This window comes from Rissa tridactyla, chromosome 2 (genome assembly GCF_028500815.1).
Source record: "Rissa tridactyla isolate bRisTri1 chromosome 2, bRisTri1.patW.cur.20221130, whole genome shotgun sequence".
In the NCBI taxonomy this organism is placed as follows: Eukaryota; Metazoa; Chordata; class Aves; order Charadriiformes; family Laridae; genus Rissa; species Rissa tridactyla.
In genome coordinates, this window is record NC_071467.1 from 200,838 (window position 1) to 221,508 (window position 20,671).

The window sequence follows — 20,671 nt, forward strand, 5'->3', positions numbered from 1 at the left end:
TCAACTAGAACAGGCATGAGATGCCAAATACAGCAGAACATACAGTGAATCAGAGCAGCAGACAGAACCCCACAGGTTTTGGAGCACGAAACAACAGCACAGAGTGGAAACAATCCTGCCAGAGCACGCTCTGTTGACAACCTGACTCATCACTGTGCCCGTGTGTGGGCATCCCCGGGGAAGGAGACTTTACTAACTACAGAGAGTAATTCGGGTCGGAAGGGACCTCTGAACGTCAATCTGATCCAAAAGCTGCTCAAAGTAGGGCCAGCTTCAAAGGTCTAACAAACATGCTACAAGATGACAGAAATCAATCTCTTCCAAATCAAGGCTCTAGTAACGTGTTTAGCTTTCTGACATTGCAGTGCAGTGAGACTAAGGCAGTGCTTCAGAAAAAAAACTCCCAGCTGAGACAGACCAGGCACAGGACTCATCCAAGGCAAAGAGCTGGAGCATACCAAGAAAGTTTTTCTTGAAGGACAAAAGCCCTGGTCCTAGGAAGGTTAGTCCAGCTCTAAATAAACCATAAGCAAATCTGTTACATGATCAAGTAACAATAGGAAGCTTTGTACCCTCAAAGCCCTAGGAAATTAGCCAGCTCTCCTTGAGGATTCCACTATACATGTCTTCATCCTCAGAGCCTCCCAGCAGATGACAGCACCGTTATCATCCACATCTAAGCACAAACACTGGAGTTGCCAAGTGGTATCGCAAGTCATGGTAATCCCTCTAGCGTCTTATCTAGCAGGCTGGCAAGGATGAGTCACTAGCAGCCCTGTTCCTCTAAAAGCTCTCAATCAAACCCCAAAAGAGACTGTTTCAGATTGTCCTTTGAATGCCTCCTACAGGAATGTTATGGGAATAAAACTATTGGTTGTAGGAGCAGCCTGACTAATTTTGAAAGGAATTATATGACATAGTAAATGCCTGGACTAACTTCAAGTCTTAAGTTCTGAGCTAGGAAGTTCTCTTTCTTCCAAAACAATTTACATACTCTTTCGTAGCTGATGAAACAACTTGTGTGGGTAAGAATGCCTCATCTTGCCAACTTCTTGGCTTCAATAAATATAATCACCTTGCAGCTTCAATAAATATAATCTTTTTCATGTGTTACAAAGCAGATGGGAAGCTGTGTGCTGAGAGGGAAGGAATACATTGACCATCACATAAAGGTGCTTAAGTTATGTTTTTTATAAAACTCCACTGTCTTCATTATTGTGCAAACACTGTTGAAACACAAGAGTCATCTCACTCATGTAATTGTCAGAAGCAGATGAGCTCAGCCAGGCGGATGGTTAGCACTGTCTGAACAGATACTATATAACCTCCCCTGACGTCTGACTTAAGAAGGCTCGTTTATTCCCTGTTTTTAATACCATGTAATCCAAAAGACATGCAGCAGGTCCCCTCTTCTTGAACTAGCCTAGTGAAGAGAACAGTGAAAGTCCTTCTGTCTCACCGTGCTGCCCTCCACATTGCTCGTTTCTCTGCCTCCAGAGCACGACGTTCTGCTGGAGAAAGCTCCTTCTCTTGGCCACTCAGAAGCTCAGGACTCTGCATTCGCAATCGCTCCTGGTGTCGCCGTTCAGCTTTGGCTGTCCGCACAGGTGCCACTGGATCCCCTGCTCCAAGATATAATGGACTCAACCTGGACAGAGAGAGAAACAGTGAGAAGCAGGCTGGCATGGTCCAACACAACTCCTGTCTGCCTGTTTTCAAGATAAAAGATGATGGCCAACAACATCCATCAACTGTTTGGTACCACCTCCAAGGACATCACCCTGGGAGATGGAAGTAAGCATAACACAGGCGAGTTTCTCTTAAGGAGTTGGTTCCGATCACAGTTTCCCTTTCTCCACAAAATCCTTCGTTTTACACCCTGTGTCTGCTCAAAAGCAGAAGCCATCTGCTCCACCACCTGCAGCTCCTAGGCAAAGGGCACTGCTGATCCACCTACCCAGACACAGAGTTGGTTCTCTGTTCAGGTTTGATTCCCTCTTCCAGTGAATTCCTCTGTGAGCTGCTGTTCTCATTCACCTCAGAGGTCCTAGACGAAAACAAGCACGTCAGCTAGCAGTGCCACAGGCTGGCATACCCGAGAGAGGTTTGGAACAGACCCAGGCCCCAGAGAGCAACACCTAGTTCAGTCTGAAGACATGACCCTTAATGATTTCGCTCAACAGCTCCTTCTCCATTGCTGCAAGCCCTTCCTTCCTGATTTCACAAATGTTCACACTTTCTAACATCAGAACTCCTTTTCTTCATTTGGAGGTCAACCATCCACTAACACACATGCGCACTCTTCAAATGCAATGCATGGTGTTTGCTGAAAAGTTCTTCCCCTGCTCTAGCCTGGCTCTTTCCAGCTGCCATTACACGATGGGCAGTCTGGCTTCTTCCAGCTCTTTGCTTTGCTGCTGTCAGAGATGCCTGAATGTTAGCGAAGGATGACCTGCCGGGCTGAAAGTGAATGCACGTCTGGGCCTGGGACGAATCCTGAGAGGGTCTCAGAACAGCCATTCTCCATGTAGCCACTCCCTGGGCAACTGCTTGACACACGGAGGCTTTACGCTCGTAACCAAATTACTGCAAACTTGAGATCAGCTGAGCCGTAGTTACCATCTGCGCTCTTAACCTGTGCACATGCAGATACTACTCAGTTTGATCAGGAGGTCACAAAAGCCTGTTTTCCACAGGTTAAGAATATGCACACAGTTACTGCGGGTCAGGTAGCAGTAAGAAAGTTTATCATGACTCTGAGCCCTTATTTTTACTGCTCAAGTTTATTTTGATTAAATTTCAGTTTCTGTTCTAGCGTGACAAAAAAAATTATTTCAAGAAACACAAATCAGTCTATTCCACTGCCTTGCCTTTGTTCAAGCATAAATAATATGCAACTGAAAGTCATCTGATGGATTCAGCCTTATTGTTCTCTAACCTCCCACATTTCAATATGAAAACAGTAGGGATAAGGAGGCCTTCACACCAAACCAAGAAGCTGGTTTGCATTTGTCTGCTGTCCTTCCTCAGAGCTGCCCCATCAGCACGGGAGGGGGAAGGTCTCGGTGCATCCTTTATCTGAGAAGTTCCTTAACAGAGAGACTGAAGAGAAGCAATGGAGAGCAACGACATTCAAAATGACAGGATAAGTGTTTTCAGCCACTGTAAGACTGACAATACAAGTGTTTGTGAAGAGAAGAATGTCTGTACCAAAGACTCAAAGAGAGAGTCAGACAAGGACAGCTTCAGCTTTATTTTAGTGCAACCTTATTTTTATTGGAAATCTTATGAGAAGCCTTTTCTCATTCCCCAGTCCTATGTCCAAGAATTAGAAAAACAACATCAAGGCAACCTGGAGGACAAGTCCAGGAGAACCAGGAAATAAAAGCCGAAAAAAACCCAAACCTAGGTTGATCATCAGGGCTTATCTTGAATTAGCGATCTCTAAAAATCAACATCTCTACATACCCAAGTGCACAGCTGAAGGAGCTGTTCTTCTGAAAAGAAAGGTCCTGAAAAACCTGCTCAGTTCTATGCTGAAAAAGAAATACTGCCCAGCCCTCTTCCCTGAAAATTACTGACACCTCTGACACGTGTGGGTGGTAATGAGCTACCAGTCTTGTCTTACCGAGTTGCTGGAGACTGGCTGCTCCTTCCATTTAGTCTCTCAATCTTGTACTCGACTCCTTCAATGATGACACTGGACTGCATGCTCATCTCAGGCACCTGTTTTACCATCTCATCCTCTTCTGCCTCTTCCTCCAACAGAAGGGTACGTTTCTGCTGCAGTTTTCGAGCTGCCAAAATAAGACAGAGTCATCTGTGATTCTGTGATCTTATACCACACTCGCTAAACCCCCACAAGGATGCAACTTCTGGGCAGGTCCTTACGCTCATCATCCCTGCAAGCTTGTGCTGTTTTCAGTCCATACTCTCTCCATGGATGCCTTTGTATGTCCTCCGCTTCACTAACGCTTCAGATGTAACAAACTACACCGATCCCTCAGTCCCTCCTTCCTTATTCACTAACTTTCATTCCTGGACACTATAGAACAGACTTCCAACAGTTCATCGTGCTGAGTGTACCCATCCTCAAACTGGGAGTTGTGTGCAGACTCTTCTGCCCCCATTCCCAGATGGGACAGCTCTAGGAATCTGCACACACATGTTGTGTCCGATCTTCCCACTCGCCTTCTGGAGAGACGAAAGCCTGGAGTGCTGGTGACAGGTCTCCACACGTGGCAGTGGACCAGGGGAACCATCATGCAGGCACACACAGAGGTCACAAGAGGATCAGGGACAAAAGGGGACAGCGAGCAGGCTGCTCTCTGCAGGCAGGAATTCTGCAGGTGACCAGCCACCGGCGGTGTTCCTCAGCGCTCATTTCTAGGGCCAGTTCTGTTCAACAGTCTTATCAACAATGTGGATTCAGCTGAATGCACCATTAGCAAGTTCGCTGATGATACTAAACTGGGAGGTGCTGTGGACTCTCTCGAGGGACATGAGGCCTTGCCGAGGGATCTAGATAGATCGTAGCACTGGGCAATCATCAATGGCATGAAATTTAACAAAAACAAAAGCCAGATTCTGCCCCTGGAATGGAGTAATGCCGGACACAAGTATAAACTGGGAGAGGAGCGTCTGGAGATCAGGCCTGCAGAAAGGGACCCGGGGTGCTGGTGGGCACAGCTCAGCAGGAGCCAGCAGTGTCCCCTGGCATCGAGAGGGCAAACCACGTCCCAGGGGACATCAAACACGGCACAACCAGAGAAGGGATCGTCCCGCTGCGCTCAGTGCTGGTGCGGCCTCACCTGGAGCTCTGTGTGCAGCTCTGGGACCCACCATTTGAGGATGTGAAGGTCCTCAAACGGGTCCAGAGGAGGGAACCAAGATGGTGAAGGGCTGGAAGGCATGTCCTCTGAGGAGCGGCTGAGGACTCTGGGTTTGTCTCGTTTGGAGAGGAGGGGGCTGAGGGGCTACCTCCTGGCTCCCTGCAGCTTCCTGAGGAGGGACGTGGGGAGGGAGGCGCTGAGCTCTGCTCCCTGGGATCCAGGGACAGGACGCCTGGGAATGGCTCAAAGCTGCGCCAAGGGAGGGTCAGACTGGACGTGAGGAAGCATTTCTTTACCAAGAGGGTTGTCAGACCCTGGAACAGGCTTCTGGAGAGGTGGTCGATGCCCAAGCCTGGCAGTGTTTAAGAGGCATTTGGACAATGCCTTTAGTGACACGCTTTAACTTTTGGTCAGCCCTGAAGGCAGTTGGACTAGATGATCATTGTAGGTCCCTTCCAACTGAAATATTCTATTCTATTTTGACCTGTCTACCATAATTGCAAAGTAATAACTCTGCTTGGCCTCTTTTGTTACATGTTTTTAAAATAAACAAATGCAAACAGAACGCTTGTGCAAGTAGGTGTGCCCACATGCTGAAATTTCTAATGCTGCAGTTTGCGTGCAGTGGGAGCCCAAAGCAGCAGGAATCTTTGTCTAAGTGCTGGAATTGCAAAGATCCAGGGGATGTAACTCACCACTTTGATATATTTGATTGGGCTGTTTCATCCTGAGTTAATTCATTGTCTGGACAATCATCACCATGGGATCTTTCTTCCCCAAAGGGATTTTTTTTATTATTTTTATTTTTAATTCTAGTACTCAGAGATCCTGATTAGGTGATGTTTGTCCTCATCTACCCGGCTTAGCAAATCTCACAACAAGCTGAAATGCAAGCCTGAAACTTGCCATTACTCCACAGTTCTCTACATCCTTTAGATCTTGATCTTTGCATTGCATCTCCTACATCTCTTTTAGCCACCAGTTAGAGTGTGACATACCCATATAACTTCTTATGTTGGATCTATAATTCTTTTGGCCATATTGCATTGAAGAAACACAAAATGTGTTCTTCTTCTTACCTTCCTTTCTATCTTCTATGAGCTTACTCTTGTCATAAAATGTTCATGTTCCTGAACTACTAAGCGAAAATGAGACAGTTTCTAACACTCCGGACAAATTTGCCTCTGGAAAAAACAGCCTCTGAACAGGAACATAGGAGGGAAGGTGGGAAAGAGAAGACTAGCTATTTACAAAATGAAAAAAACCCCAAACAACAAAACCCAACAATTTACAAAAGAAATTCTGTGATAATCTTTGCAAGCAACAGAGTCACATCTCCCAAACCCAGAAGTCCAATTCCAGCTGTATTTTCTTATGGAGCAGGACAGGATTTCAGCAGAAGCCCTTTTTTCCACTTAACATCATTCCTCTTCACCTTTTAAAACAATCTCAAGGGGGGGAAATTACATCAAAAGCTATAGCAGTAATTTTCCCTCCTGTTGCAAGCCCTGTGCAAAATCAGAGCGGCATACTGAGCAATAAACGCTCTGCTGTCAGACATTACCTAGGGACGCTATGGGCAACCCCACGTTGCTGCGTATCAGCCTCGGCAGCTTACAAAGACACCGTTATTTGTAGTAGCTTCTTTAAAATTTATTGAAGTGTTTACGAGCTACAGGAAACCCTGACACCACAGCACTTCCACCAGTCCACACAGTAACAGCAGAGCATCCACAAAACTCCATAACATACACTTACCTTAGGCTATTACCAGGCCTTAGGAATAACCTAACCACCCATGGGTTTTTGGAAGTGCTTTTTTAGATTTCTGGGGTGTGCGCTCTCTTGTGCCTCAGACGGAGAAAGGATTCCCTTAACAGGCTAGATTTCCTTGCACAGATTCCAACGTACCTTCCTCTTCTTTCATTTTCTTCAGGTCATCCTCTCCTACCAAGGAGACTCGCTTGGGGGGCTTATCCATCTGCTGCTGCTTCACCTCAATTTCGAAATACTTTTGCCTCTCGCGGAAGGACCTCTGCTCAGGGCTGTGCAGTCCTCCGGGGCTCTGCGCCGCCACCTGCGAGAGCCACACCAGCACTGCCCACCCAGCAACCAAGCCAGACCTGCCTCCCACATTGCCCCGATGCCTGCCCACCCTGGCCATGTCCTCCGCACCCTCCTCCTCCTCCCCGGCCCTATGTGCCCACGCGCCGATCAGGCACTACACCAACAGCCCCAAAAGCCCGAATCCTCTGCGAGTCCCCATCCCACTTCCCGCTCCAGCCACCAGAACTCACCTCTGGAGCAGTTTTGGGATTCTCTGAGCTGGTCTGACCAGGCAATTCCTAAGAATAGAGAGAAACAGGCATGTTCTGAAAAGAAAGTTTTCTACCACCACTCTTGCCCTCCAGCCAAACGTCACCAATGACACATAAACAGCAGCAGTTCCGGACACTAACTGATGGAAGAGTTCACAAAACTGTCCCAGAATTAACACAAGACAAAGCCACTTCAGGCTTAGCTGTTTTGAGTAATAAGGATTTACCTTAAATTGAGGGCTAAACAGAAACAAATGGTGACAACTTTTAAAAGGGCAGAAAGTGAAAAACACAGGGAAATAGGTGAGGAACAGGAGCAGAGGGTTAGCTTAAGATGGAGGAGGCTTAGACTTTCTTTAAATCAAAGATGCAACTATCGAAAATTTACTCATAAGAGGTGGAGACACCGTCAGGAAAGAAAGAAATCCATATTTACCAGAATAAATAACAGAATATTGGATGAGCAGAACTACAGGGTGCAGAAAAAGAAACTGATCCACACGACCCATCTGTGAACTAGAAATCAGTAAGGGTAAAATGAGAACTGCCAAAGAGTTATTACAAATATGAAAGTTTTTTTAATTATACAAATGAAAAGGAACCACAAGAAGAGAGCAAGGAGACTACCTTCAACTTCAACTTTATTCATATGCACTTCAAAAAACTACCACGAAGTTTTAATTTTGTATAAGGAGCACAATAACAGAGAATGGAAGAACGAAAAAGAAAAAAAAGAAAAAAAGCTTCTAGCTAAGAAGCAAACGTCTAGAAATAGAAATTATTGCTCCTAACACAGAAGAAAACCTACGAGCTCAATACACTCACATGCTGGGACAAGATAATCACTGTTCCACAATTCTGAATGAAATGACTTGTGAAACCGCAAGTCTGACAAGCATGGATTTTTAATTTACTTGTTTAATTGGGTGGCAGCTCATGTCTAAAAAATAGCTAATATTTTCCTAAAAATCAAGAAGCTGGCAAAAATAATTTCAGCAGCAGAGCTATCAGCCTGTTCAGTTTCAACAGGACAAATATTCACAGATGAATGTAATTAAAACAAAAATAAATAGAAAAGATTAAAATGGAACAGGTGCAACGAAGATTAATCTAATGTCCTCCTTTGATAATAGATTTGTCTGAGACTTTCAAAGATCAGTTTTGTGACCAACCTTGCTTAACATTCTCTTTGCCCAATTTGACTCAAAACCAGGAAGGTGTGAATAAAATTTGTGAATGGCAAAGTCCAGAGCACAGATTCACAGAAATGCAGAGTTGTCCGAGACCTCTGTGAATTATTTCATTCGTCCCACTCCACTGAATGGGGACAAGCACTGTCACAATTCAGAATAGTCTGGAATACCATCCTGGTAGGACGGGTTGATTTGAAGAAGATGAAAAGAATTTAATTTGAGAAATACAAGGTGATCTACTTCAGGGTCAGTAATTGTTTCTTAAACAGCGATACATCAGCTAGAGACTACGAAGCTGGAGAAACCATCTGTGTACAAGACACAACCTGACTCATGAAATGTAGGTCAGCGGTGGGTCGCATGTGCCAACAGAGATGAGTCCCGCTTCCTTTTCATCCTGGACTGAGCTAGCGCCTTCCCTGAGCTTCTACCGACAGTCATCTAACTCCCCGTAAATCAGTCTATAAGGCTAAAATGGCCAAAAGTCAACCCTACCAACAGTAAGAAAGACTTGTGACCCACAATAATCATAGAATCATAGAATCTTCCTGGTTGGAAAGGACCTTTGAGATCATCGAGTCCAACCATACACACACAAAAACCCCCAAACCCCTACAATCCCTGTCACTAGGAACATGCCCTGAAGAGCCACACCTAGACGTTTCTGAAATACCTCTAGGGATGGTGACTCTACCAAATCAGACCAGGATGAGGCCAGATGAGCACCAACGTAGGACAAGGTAGACAGTGAGGGGACAGGATTAGCTTAGATAAAGTTGCTGTCGCAAGTCACTGCAGAACAGCCATAGCTACAGTAGAATAGTATAGAATAGCCACAGCCCCCAGTATAGCACAATCATGAGAAAGGTGAGTGTGATCTACTGACATGTAAGGAAAGGCACTGTCAATTAATATGAAAGGAAGAAAGAAACAATAAACAATACCACAGCAGAAAGAAATCTGTGAAATAGGATTTTTCATTTGCACCAAAGGTGCCGGCAAGAATTCAGACAGGGACAGGCGAAAAGCAGAGCAGTAAGACGATTAACAGAACAGAGGGTCTTCCCAAACACGGGATGTCACAGGTGACAGTGTTTTGCTTCTTTAGTTCAGTAAATGAAGTGAAAGTATGACTGTTTATAACAGCAAGCTCCAGAGCTCTCGCATAGCTGGAGTGCTGCCGTGCACGGCCACAAGCTCTTCAGGAAGGACCGGTGGGGAGGAGAGCATGGGGGATGCCCCAGCAACATGCTGGACATGGGTCAGGACAAAGCCTTTGCAGAGCGAGGGCTGGCCCCATGCTGGGATGCTGGAGCGCATCCAGCAGGTCCAGGGAAGGAATCCTTCATCCTCCCTCTCTGTTCAGCACCCACAGGAGCAGTGTGCCCAGTCTGGGGCTCCCCAGCACAAGAATGCCGCTAACAAGCTGCGGCATGTCACGTGGAAGACCATCAAAATGGTCATGGGGCTGCAGGACATGACATTTGAAAATGGGCTCAGAAGGGCTGTGCTTGTTCAGCCTGGAAAAGAGGCGGCTCAGGAGAGGGGGATCTAATTCCTACATTCAGCTTGCTAGAGGCGGTTCCGGAGCATGAGGTCAGACTTCTCAGAGGTGCACAGCAAAAGGATGAGAGGCAACAGACACCAGTTGTGGTAAAAGAAATTCTGATAAAACATATAGAAAAAAACCCTCTTCACAGCAGAGAGAGTCACACGCTGGAAGAGATTGCCCACAGTGACCTCAGAATCTCCATTTCTGGAAATTCAGAACTCAAGTGGACTGGGCTGAGCAACCTCATACACCTTCAAAGGTTTCCTGTTCTGCATGGAGGACCAAGGCAGATGACCTCCAGAGGCCTCCTCTAGCCTGAATGGTTCCATGATTCAAATACATGGAGGGGACAAGGAGTAGTTCCAATTAAGTTAAACATCAAAATCTAATAAAAAATTCCTCAGAACAGGTTTAGCCTGGCCCTGGACTCTGGAAGTTCAGAGAGTTTCTTTATATCAGAACAGCATGGTTATACAACAGCATCCTAATGTTCAGGGAGAATAACAGTGACATGAAATTCAACGAGCTTTCAGGACTTGATGTGTTTATGGACAGGATTCTCCAGGGTGACCATCCGCAGCATGAACAGACTCCAACTTCCAAGGGACCTCAACATTTCCCTCCTTCACGACAGCTTTCTTTGGAGGAAACAAATGACTACCTCCTTCCTGTTGTCACACTTCCCTTGCTCACCTGCAATGCCCACCCTTCAGTTCGTCCCTCTGTTTGTGTAACATGCTCCCCAGCCACGCTGGTTACCTGTGTCTCAAGCAGAGGGTGTGACAAGGGCACTGCTGCAAAGGTCTTGTATGCTTGCTTGACGTTGATGGGGATCTCATCAGGAGAGGGTGGTGAAGGTGGCTTTTGCTACAGGGACAAAGACAGAAAGTAAAGATAACCACAGATGTTACAAAAAAAACAAATATGGGGGAAACACAGCACAACTCTCAGCGTGCAAAGCCTGAAGAGTGGAATATATAAGGGACAGGTCCTGCAGCTTGGGCAGAAACACAAGCAGGGTATTGTATAAGTGCTATATACAGCAGCACGTGCATCACAGCCCCATTTTATTTCTTGGATGGTGGAGGAACGATCAGAATCACAGAATGGTGGGGTTGGAAGGGACCTCTGGAGATCATCTAGTCCAACCCCCTGCCAGAGCAGGGGCACCCAGAGCAGGTCAAATGTGTCCAGGTGGGTTTGGAATGTTTCCAGAGACGGAGACTCCCCCACCTCTCTGGGCAGCCTGTGCCAGGGCTCTGCCACCCTCACAGCAAAGAAGTTCCTCCTCGTGTTGGGATGGAACTTCCCATGTTCCAGTTTGTGCCCATTACCTCTTGTCCTGTCACTGGGCACCACTGAAAAGAGCCCGGCACCATCCTCCCGACACCCACCCTTTCAGTATTTTTAAGTGTTGATAAGGTCCCCCCTCGGTCGTCTTTTTTCCAGACTGAAGAGACCCAAATCCCTCAGCCTTTCTTCATAAGAGAGCTGTTCCATCCCCTCATCCTCTTGGTAGTCCTTTGCTGTCCCCTCTCCAGCAGTTCCCTGTCCCTCTTGAACCGGGGAGCCCAGAACTGGACACAGCCCTCCAGCTGCGGCCTCCCCAGGGCAGAGCAGAGGGGGAGGATGACCTCCCTCCACCTGCTGGCCGCACTCCTCTTGATGCAGCCCAGGATGCCATTGGCCTTCTTGGCCATGAGGGCACATTGCTGGCTCATGGCCATCCTGTTGTCCACCAGGACTCCCAGGTCTCTTCCCACAGAGCTGCTCTCCAGCAGGTCACCCCCAACCTGTCCTGGTGCAGGGGGTTATTCCTCCCCAGGTGCAGCACCCTGCACTTGCCCTGGTTGAATTTCATAAGGTTCCTCTTTGCCCAACTCTCCAGCCCTTCCAGGTCTCTCTGGATGGTGGCACAGCCTTCTGCTGTGTCAGCCCCCCCGCCCCTCCCCAGCTTGGTGTCATCAGCAAACTTGCTGAGGGTGCACTCTGTCCCCTCATCCAGGTCATTGATGAATATATTGAAGAGGACTGGACCCAGTAGTGATCCCTGGGGAACACCACTTGTCACTGACCTCCAACTAGACCCCGTGCCCCTAATCACGACCGTCTGAGCTCTGTCTTTCAACCGGTTATCTATCCACCTTACTGTCCATTCATCTAGCCCACACTTCCTAAGCTTCCCTATGAGGATGCTGTGGGAGACCATGTCGGACACCTTGCTGAAGTCAAGGTAGATGACCTCCACTGCCCTCCCCTCATCTATCCATCCAGTCATGCCATCATAGAAGGCTATCAGATTAGTCAGACATCATTTCCCCTTGACGAATCCATGTCGAGTACTTCTGATAGCTTTCTTTTCCTCCATATGCCTTGAGATGACACCCAGAACGAGCTGTTCCATCATCTTTCCAGGGATGGAGGTAAGGCTGACCGGCCCGTAGTTCCCCGGCTCCTCCTCCTTGCCCTTTTTGAAGGCTGGAGTGACATTGGCTTTCCTCCAGTCCTCAGGCACCTCGCCTGTTCTCCAGGACCTTTCAAAGATGACGGAGAGCGGCCCAGCAATGACTTCCGCCAGCTCCCTCAGCACTCTTGGGTGCATCCTATCGGGACCCGTGGACTTGTGGGTGTCTAATTGACCTAATTGATCTCTCACTTGATCCTCCTCAACCAAGGGGAAGTCTTCCTCTTTCCCTGTTACTTTCTCCAAAGTCTGGGACTCCTGAGGGCTGGGCTGAGCAGCAAAGACCGAAGCAAAGAACGCATTCAGTAACTCCGCCTTCTCCACATCCTCCGTCACCATGGCTCCTGTCTCATTCAACAGTGGGCCCACAACTTCTCTAGATTTCCTTTTGCCTTCAATATACTTGTAGAAGCCCTTCCTGTTGAGCTTGACATCCCTAGCCAGGTTTAATTCCAAGGAAGCCTTGGCTTTCCTCGTTTCATCCCTGCATGCTCTGGTGACATTCTTGTAATCTTCCTAAGCAGTTAGTCCCTTCTTCCACTTATTGTAGACTTCCTTCTTCCTCTTGAGCTTTTTCAGAAGCTCCCTGCTCAGCCATGCAGGTCTCCTGCATCCCTTGCCCGATTTCCTGCTCTTAGGGATGCACCGATCCTGAGCTTGGAGGAAGTGGTCTTTGAATACCAACCATCTCTCTCGGGCCCCCTTGCCTTCCAGAGCCCTAGCCCACGGGATCTCTCCAAGCAGTTTCTTGAAGAGGTCGAAGTTAGCCCTCCCGAAGTCCAAGGCTGTAATTTTACTGCTTGTTGTTTTGTGCGTAGTACCCGTGATCCTGAACTCTATCATTTCAGGATCGCTACAGCCAAGGCTGCCCCCAACCTTAATGTCCTCCACCAGTCCCTCTGTGTTTGTCAGTACCAGGTCCAGGAGTGCTCCTCTCCTTGTTGGCTCCTGTACCACCTGTGTCAAGAAGTTATCATCAGTGCACTGGAGGAGCCTCCTGGACTGTGCGTGCCTGGCTGTGTGGTCTTCCCAGCAGATATCGGGGTGATTGAAGTCCCCCATGAGAGCCAAGGCCTGCGATTGCGAGGCTACCTTCAGCTGTCTGTAGAAAGCCTCATCAGCTTCCCCATCCTGATCAGGTGGCCTGTAATAAACACCCACAACACTGTCCCTCATATTTGCCTGCCCCTTAATCCTTAACCACAAGCTCTCAACTCTCTCTTCATCCACCCCCAGGGAAAACTCGGTGCATTCCAAATGCTCTCTCACATAAAGAGCAACTCCACCACCTCGCCTCACTGGCCTGTCTTTCCTGAAAAGGACGTAGCCATCCATGACAGCATGCATTCCAGTCACGTGAGCTGTCCCACCATGTCTCAGTAACTGCAATGAGATCGTGGCCCTGCAACTGCACACAGATCTCCAGCTCTTCCTGCTTATTGCCCATGCCGCGTGCACTGGTGTGTACGCATTTCAGAGAGGGAGTCGTGTGTGTAGTTTTGACCCTTGAGATGTGGTGTGCCTTCTGGCTTTCAGAAATACTGGCACACTGGCCCACGAGCAATGAGCAACTACGCCCTGGCACCTCACCAGCAAGCCCAGTACCGTCCCCTCCCCCCTTCAAATCTAATTTAAAGCCCTCAAAATGAGCCCTGAGAACTCTTGGCCTAGAACCCTTTCCCCCCTGCAATATAAGCTGTTCCCGCCTGTTACCAGCAGGCCAGGCATTTTGTAGACCAGGCCATGATCAAAGTACCCAAAGTCCTGCAGGCAGCACCAGGCTCGGAGCCAGGCATTGATCTGCTGACTCCTCCTATTTACCCCTCATCATTCCCCACAACTGGGGGGATAGACGAGAACACAACTTGTGCTCCCGATCCCTTGACCAGGCATCCCAGGGTCTTGAAATCTTTCTTCATTGCCCTTGGACTTCTTTTCACTACCTCATCGTTGCCTACCTGAAAGATCAAAAGCGGGTAACAACCTGAGGGCCGTACCAGGGAAGGAAGCATCCTCTTCACGTCCTCGACCCGGGCCCCAGGGAGGCAGCAGACCTCCCTATGTACCGGGTCCGGCCTGCATATTGGGCCCTCTGCTCCCTGCAGCAGCCAGTCACCTATGACAAGGACCCGTCTTTTCTTCTTTACCGCAGAGGTTTTGATGTGGGGGAGGTCTGACTAGACCTCACTGACACCTCCACGGTACGAGAACTATAGTGCTTGTCATCGTCCATGTTCCCTTGCAGAGCACTGTACCTGTTACACAATGGCACCTGGCAAGATGGGGTAGTCACCAGGCAGTCCCGAGTGCGGCGCCTGTTGCGCTGGGCAGGAGCTTCCTGCCATTGTGCACTGTCCTCCAGGTTACCACCTTCAGTCGGGGGGAGAGAGGACGGGGAGTTCCCTGCTGCAGGGGTTCTGTCTGCCTGCTGTGTTTCTGTCGTGGGACGCAGGATTCTTCTCCAAGCATCTCTCTCCCTCTCACATTCCTTGAAGACCCTCAACCTGCTTACCTCCTCCCTGAGCTCCATGAGTAATGGAGGAGATCCTCTACTGGAGCCCATCTCCCTCAGATGTGTCCATCACTGCCATCCGACACCGGCATAAGAGCAGGGCACACCCCGCAGCCTGATGTCTGTGTGGCAGCATGTTCCCACAGGAGCTCCGTCTGAGAGGCTGCATCAGAGCTGGTGGATGTGGAGCTCATGGATGCCACGGTCTTCTTGCGAGTAGATACCATCACTTCCTGGCTGGGTTGGCAGTCTCAGTGCTCTCCTGCACGAACTGCCGTGCAAACTGCTGTGACCGGGCTGGTGTGTCGATACTTCTGGTGGTACAGATCCTCACTGACTTGACCAGAATTTTGTGACTGAGGTCTTGGCCAAGGGGCCATATTGCTGTCACGGTCCTTAAGGACGTCCACCCAATTCAAGTAGCATGTGCCTACATGAATCAGTGGGCTTTTGGGGCTGGATAGGACAGCTATACAGTGGACTCTGACCCCTACTTGGGCGTGAATAAGCCACGTTTAGTTTATTAGAAAATTAAAGATAAGCTCTGGCCTTATCTGCCATTTCTGACTAAAGGGGCCTCCTTCATGGGATGGGATCTTAGTCTCATTTGGGTTTTGCGGTGACTATTGTACTTCTGTTTATAAAATGATGAGTGTGTACTTCTACATACTTCAAGGCTAATGGTCACAGTCTCCTAAACCAAAGTGGCAACCCATTCAGGCATCTGGCTTGAACAAAAAATTCAGACTTTTTTTTTTTCTTGCTGCACTAACTCAGTTTCAGGTGTTTGTGGTTTTTCTTTGTCCTGGACTGAGGCTAAAGTATGTTGTGGATGATGTTCCCTTCTGCATGGGCTAAAGAACAGCACATCAATATCACAAGAGATTGTACAACATGTGAATCGTGGCCAATTACATGGATTATATACAGCTGTTTGTCTGCAGATCAGGTCTCTAATTTGGTATCCTGTCATACAAGCTTCGATAAAAAGAGAAGGGCTATATTGCAGGTATACAAGTCTTCTGTCATGACAAAGATCAAAATACCCGAATCCTTCTCTCCCGTCAACATACAGCCCAGGGAACACGAATCTTTCAAAACCAATCATTTTGCAAATCATAAAACTTATTATCAGCAAGATGGCATTGGCTTTTGCTCCAAAACACAAGACACTGATAGATAAAGGTTCTGAAAGATTTATGCCGGAACAGAACGTAACACCTCATAAATAAGGATCTAAAACTGTAACTGCTCTAGGGATTTCAGCCACAATACAGTTTCAACAATCCCAACTTCCTGAATGGGTCAGTGAAGACACAAGGCAGGCTGGTGAGGCTCATCTATGTTAGAAAAATGAACGGGATGCACTGACCATGACTCTACTTGGGAAGAGTACGGGTTCTTACCCAGACTGATGCATAAACAAGACCAGCCTTACCGATGGCACGTGATCTTTATACAAAATCAGCACTGGGAAGGAGTGTTCAGCCTACCCACCAGAAAAAGTGGCACTATAGCAACCTAGGGCAGACAGACATAGCTTAGAAAGAAGGAACTGCAGGCCACTTACAGAGTTCTGGATATTGAAGCACAGCTCAGGTTGCTGGAAGGGATTGGGGCTGTCCCCGTCCTCCGAATTATGTGGGGCAGCATTTTGTCGCACTCGGGAAAGAGGCTGAATGACGCCTGGCTTGGTCTGCTTGTGTCAATACCACACAACAGGGGGAAAGGCAGAGGAAGAGAGGGAGAGGGAGAGAGAGAGAAGAGAAACGAGCAGTTAGGGCAGCAAGATATCTCTGCCATGCAAGTGAATAAGACAAATCCATGCACCTGAGCTCAATTCCGCAGCTGTGCTGCTGCCTCCAGCTACCAGACTGGGAGGTAGAGCTACTGAAGCAAACACCAAACAATGCCTCTGGCACACGTGTTTTGGACAGGCAAAGAGATTCAGCCAAGTCATGGTCAGACAGGACCAATGGGTTACAGAGAAGGCCAGGACACAAGAACGAATTTGCCATACAAGTCGCAGCTGCAAGGGTCAGAGGAGTACGGCATGAGTATGTCAAAGCTTGGAGAATGTAAGCATCATGAATGGAAGATGCAGCAGGGAAACATCAGCCAGGAATGGTATTGGCAAAAGCCGGGGATGAAAATGAAATGAGACCCAGCTAGGGCTCCAACTAGAAATGCAGACGTAAAAGCAGAGACAGGAGTCTGAGATTTGACCTTGATGCCATCACTGTTGGATGCTGTGTGGAAGTGAACAAAACCTCTAATACTAAAGAGAGCAGAAGCAGGAATCGAGTAAACCAGCAAAAACTACATGAGTGAAAGGTGCATGGGTAAGCAGGAATAAAACCTGCAAAACCAGTTGCATCAAGTTTTCAAATTGGCACTATTTAAGACGGCACATTTGAACAAACTTGAGGTACAGTGGAGGACTGAAGAAGACAGTAAGAGGCAACAGCAAGACTCGCAGGGCTGGAAGTGAGCACACACAGAAGGAAGAGGCAAGCTCTATGCACTGGAGAATGCACAGGGACGTTACACTAAGGCCTCATGGCAGATGTACTTACTGATTTACTGTCATCCTGCGATGTGATGAAGTTAATGGAAGCCTGAAAACAGAAACACAGGTGTAAATTTGGAGTCCATACAGGGAGCCTTTAGTTTACCATTCCACATAAAGAGCAACACAAAACTCCCAACTCCAGCCCCTCCCCTGCCCCACTGCCTGCCCCGTACAGGGAAAAGCCCCCAAGTCCCATACTAATCCCCGCCATACCTTCTTCTTCGTGCCAGGTGCAGTCCAGAGCCCACCCGCAAGAGCTTCTCCCAGTTCCTCTGCCATGTGTGAAGGCACTCCCAACTCTCTCCGCACATCTCCGGGCACTGACCCCCACCCTCACCCTCTCCACTGCAGCTCGGCTGGTCCTGGCCCTTTTTACATCCCCTGCCCTCTGCACTTGCTACTGAGCTTGAGCAAAGCCACCAGCACCACAGCTTCTCTGCCAGGAAGCGTTCACAGATGCCATCTCAGCAGTGGATAGCAGGGAACAGCCTCTCGAGCCCGGGAGGCGGGGAGTGGGGAGGCAGCGGACGGGGTGAAGAGCAGCGGTGCCGGGCGGGAACAGCACGGAGCAGCAGCGCACACCGCACACCCACAGGCACTTACAAAGCGGGTCTCCCTGCCTGGCAGGTGAGCAGGCCGAGGGGCTGCGGGCGTCTGGAGAGGGGCAACGCCAGGGAGGATCGTCAGGGGAGAGAATGGGAGAGAAAACGAAGAGACCGGGTTTTCCGCGTGAGAGGCTGAGAGGAGCACCTTTCCCAGCGCAGAGACAGCAGTCACCCAGGGGCAGTTACCTTGCTGCCTGCCACGGAGAAAGCCCCTCTGCCCTCCTCAGCACGCACAGACCCACCACGAACACCTCCTTCCTCCCCCCGTCTGCTTCCTCCCCCACCAGATGCCCACAGAACCCAGGGCCAGGCAAGACCACCGTGACACCAGCCTCAGCACAGAGGTTTCCACTTCCTTCAGTAAGTCTCCGAGAGCTCTGAAGTAAGCCTATAAATTCCGGCTGGACTACAAGATGTTAAAACCAAAGAATTTACATTAAAAATAGATGGCGGCAGAGAATTAGAGATGCAATTCTTTGGAACATCTACTTTGGAGCAACAACCTGAAGGCCAGGTCTGCTGAATCCCCACAAAATGTACAGGCCACAAGGCTAGTGATTGCCCCATGTCCTTCAGTATTATCTGTTGAACCTGTTCCGTTTTGTACATCATTCATTATCCAGAGAGAACTACGTTTACCAGATCCAGCCTTACCTGACATGCAGGAGACTGCTGCGGAAGGCTCTGATCCCAAAAGTATTAAATTATGTAAATGTGACAGAAAGTTCACGTACAGAATGCAGGGTTGAGAATGCCACCAGCAAGACTAAAGGCTCAGCATCGTGACACCAAGGCATCTTCAAGAACAACTCCCAGAGTCACGAATTCGTAACAGCCATAGATCATGTAAGGAAAAAAGGCTTTCAAAATGACACAAAGACTAGATCTCAGAAATGAAAGCAGTGAACAAACCTGCTGAAGACCTTAAAAGGCTAAAATAAAGGACAAAGTCATGAAATTGGCTATAAATGCTGTAAGAAATTAATAGGATCTTTCATGGCATATGTGTCTCTGAACAGAGAGATAAAAGAGAAAAAACGAGAAAAAGAAGATTACTCAATATGTCGCTCAAGCTACAGAGGATTCATGATACAGAAGACCTGAATTGATCAAACAGACTACAAATTACACCAAGTGCTACGTAACAGGGAATTTGAGACATCCAACTTAAAATTGGAAAGGCAAATGTCTGCATCTGCAGAAATGCTCCTGTGGTGCTCTTAGCTCCACAGAATGCATTTGTGAGACCTTGGTAATTCTTCTCAGAGCCCCGGGAGAAGAGAACGAACAGTTTCACCTGGAAAGTTTCTGCTGTCAGCAATGACCGCTATGAGAAGACAAAGCTGTCGCTGTTGTCACAGGACTTGGATAATGACAAACCATTAGACCATTAGACAAACAATTTATCATTGAGCAAGTCCATCCCGAGCTAGAAGCACAGATGGCATTATGGCCAGAGGGTTGCTCGTGGCAAGGACACTGGCACTGAGCCTCCAAAGCTAAGACACTGATAAACAAAAACATCAGGGGTGCTACTAAAGCTGCCTATGACGAATTGGAACAAGGGACATTCCATTCAAACACAAGTTTTTTTTAAAAAAAATCACAATGAGAGTAGTCAAATATTGGAGCTGGCATCTAGAAAGATGAAGACCTTCCATCTCTAGAGGTGTTCAAAATTTAACTGGACATGGTCTTGAGTAACCTGATCTAATTGGATCTGCTCTGAGTGTGGTCTCAGACCAGACCTTCCATCCTAAATCATTCTATGAACAGCTACATTGGCCGCCCTTTGGGATTTGGGCTTCTTTTTCAACTGAGAGCTGAGGATCTTTAACGTCAGAGCAAATTAATATCTAGATCTCCTTCTATTGTAGAATGAGGAGTATCATCCCCAGCCCATTCCTTTTAAATAGAAAGAACCCAATCTCAAAGAAAATCTAGGTTTGCGGTAAAAGGGAAACTTACAGACAAACAGCCCAAAATAAGCCTCCAATCAGGATGCAACTGCTCTCAGAAGAGCTAATAAGTAATCACATGCAGCTGGAAGACAAAGCATTGAAATAGTACTACTACAATGAATAGTATCTTCTTCTAATCTTATCGTGTCCCCGGTGGTGACTCGATTTCAAAGGATCTAAGAGCTGAGGAGATGCAAGAGAGGCCAAGGAGCCATTCGAAGATGGACCGGACTGTTGCTCACTGCAGCTCCACTGTCCTATTCGCTGCTCCCAGCCACATGGTCCTGACCCTTCTCCTCAGCATTAATTGTCACCTCACCCCAAGGTGATGCGATTCATCTCACTAAGCTGAACTGACCTAGGAAAAGAGCAGACAGCTTTTGTCCAGCTTAGAGAACCGAAATGACTCAGCTAAAGATGGGAGCTAGTGGGACCCAAAGAGTTGGAGAGCAGCTGCACTCCAAAAGGAACGCAACAGACACAAAATGACTAAGGACAAAGTACAATTTTCACTTCATTCCAGCACCCTAATATAAAAACCAATAACATGTAATGAGTGTGAAGGGAAATTAAAAAAAAATCCATTTAAGAATATTTAATTTCAAAAGGCTCAATTAATTTGTGAAACCTACTGCCACAGGATGAAAAGTGAAATCAAAGAC

At 47.8% G+C, this 20,671-nt stretch overlaps 1 protein-coding gene across 36 annotated transcripts in view; it reads right to left on the reverse strand.

Moving 5' to 3' along the window:
- SCRIB (scribble planar cell polarity protein) overlaps positions 1 to 20,671 on the reverse strand; it is a 117,881-nt gene that overhangs the window by 14,583 nt on the left and 82,627 nt on the right. For 17 of the 36 annotated variants that reach the window (XM_054189675.1, XM_054189670.1, XM_054189667.1 and 14 more), the window contains 9 exons: positions 18,047 to 18,097; positions 17,448 to 17,489; positions 16,442 to 16,570; positions 10,655 to 10,762; positions 7,130 to 7,177; positions 6,744 to 6,909; positions 3,629 to 3,797; positions 1,958 to 2,047; positions 1,460 to 1,648 (listed from right to left, as the gene is read on the reverse strand). In XM_054189675.1, the coding sequence (XP_054045650.1) occupies positions 1,460 to 1,648; positions 1,958 to 2,047; positions 3,629 to 3,797; positions 6,744 to 6,909; positions 7,130 to 7,177; positions 10,655 to 10,762; positions 16,442 to 16,570; positions 17,448 to 17,489; positions 18,047 to 18,097 (992 nt within the window). The remainder of the gene's footprint in view (positions 1 to 1,459; positions 1,649 to 1,957; positions 2,048 to 3,628; positions 3,798 to 6,743; positions 6,910 to 7,129; positions 7,178 to 10,654; positions 10,763 to 16,441; positions 16,571 to 17,447; positions 17,490 to 18,046; positions 18,098 to 20,671) is intronic. The other 19 variants (XM_054189664.1, XM_054189690.1, XM_054189684.1 and 16 more) reach the window with 5 other exon arrangements.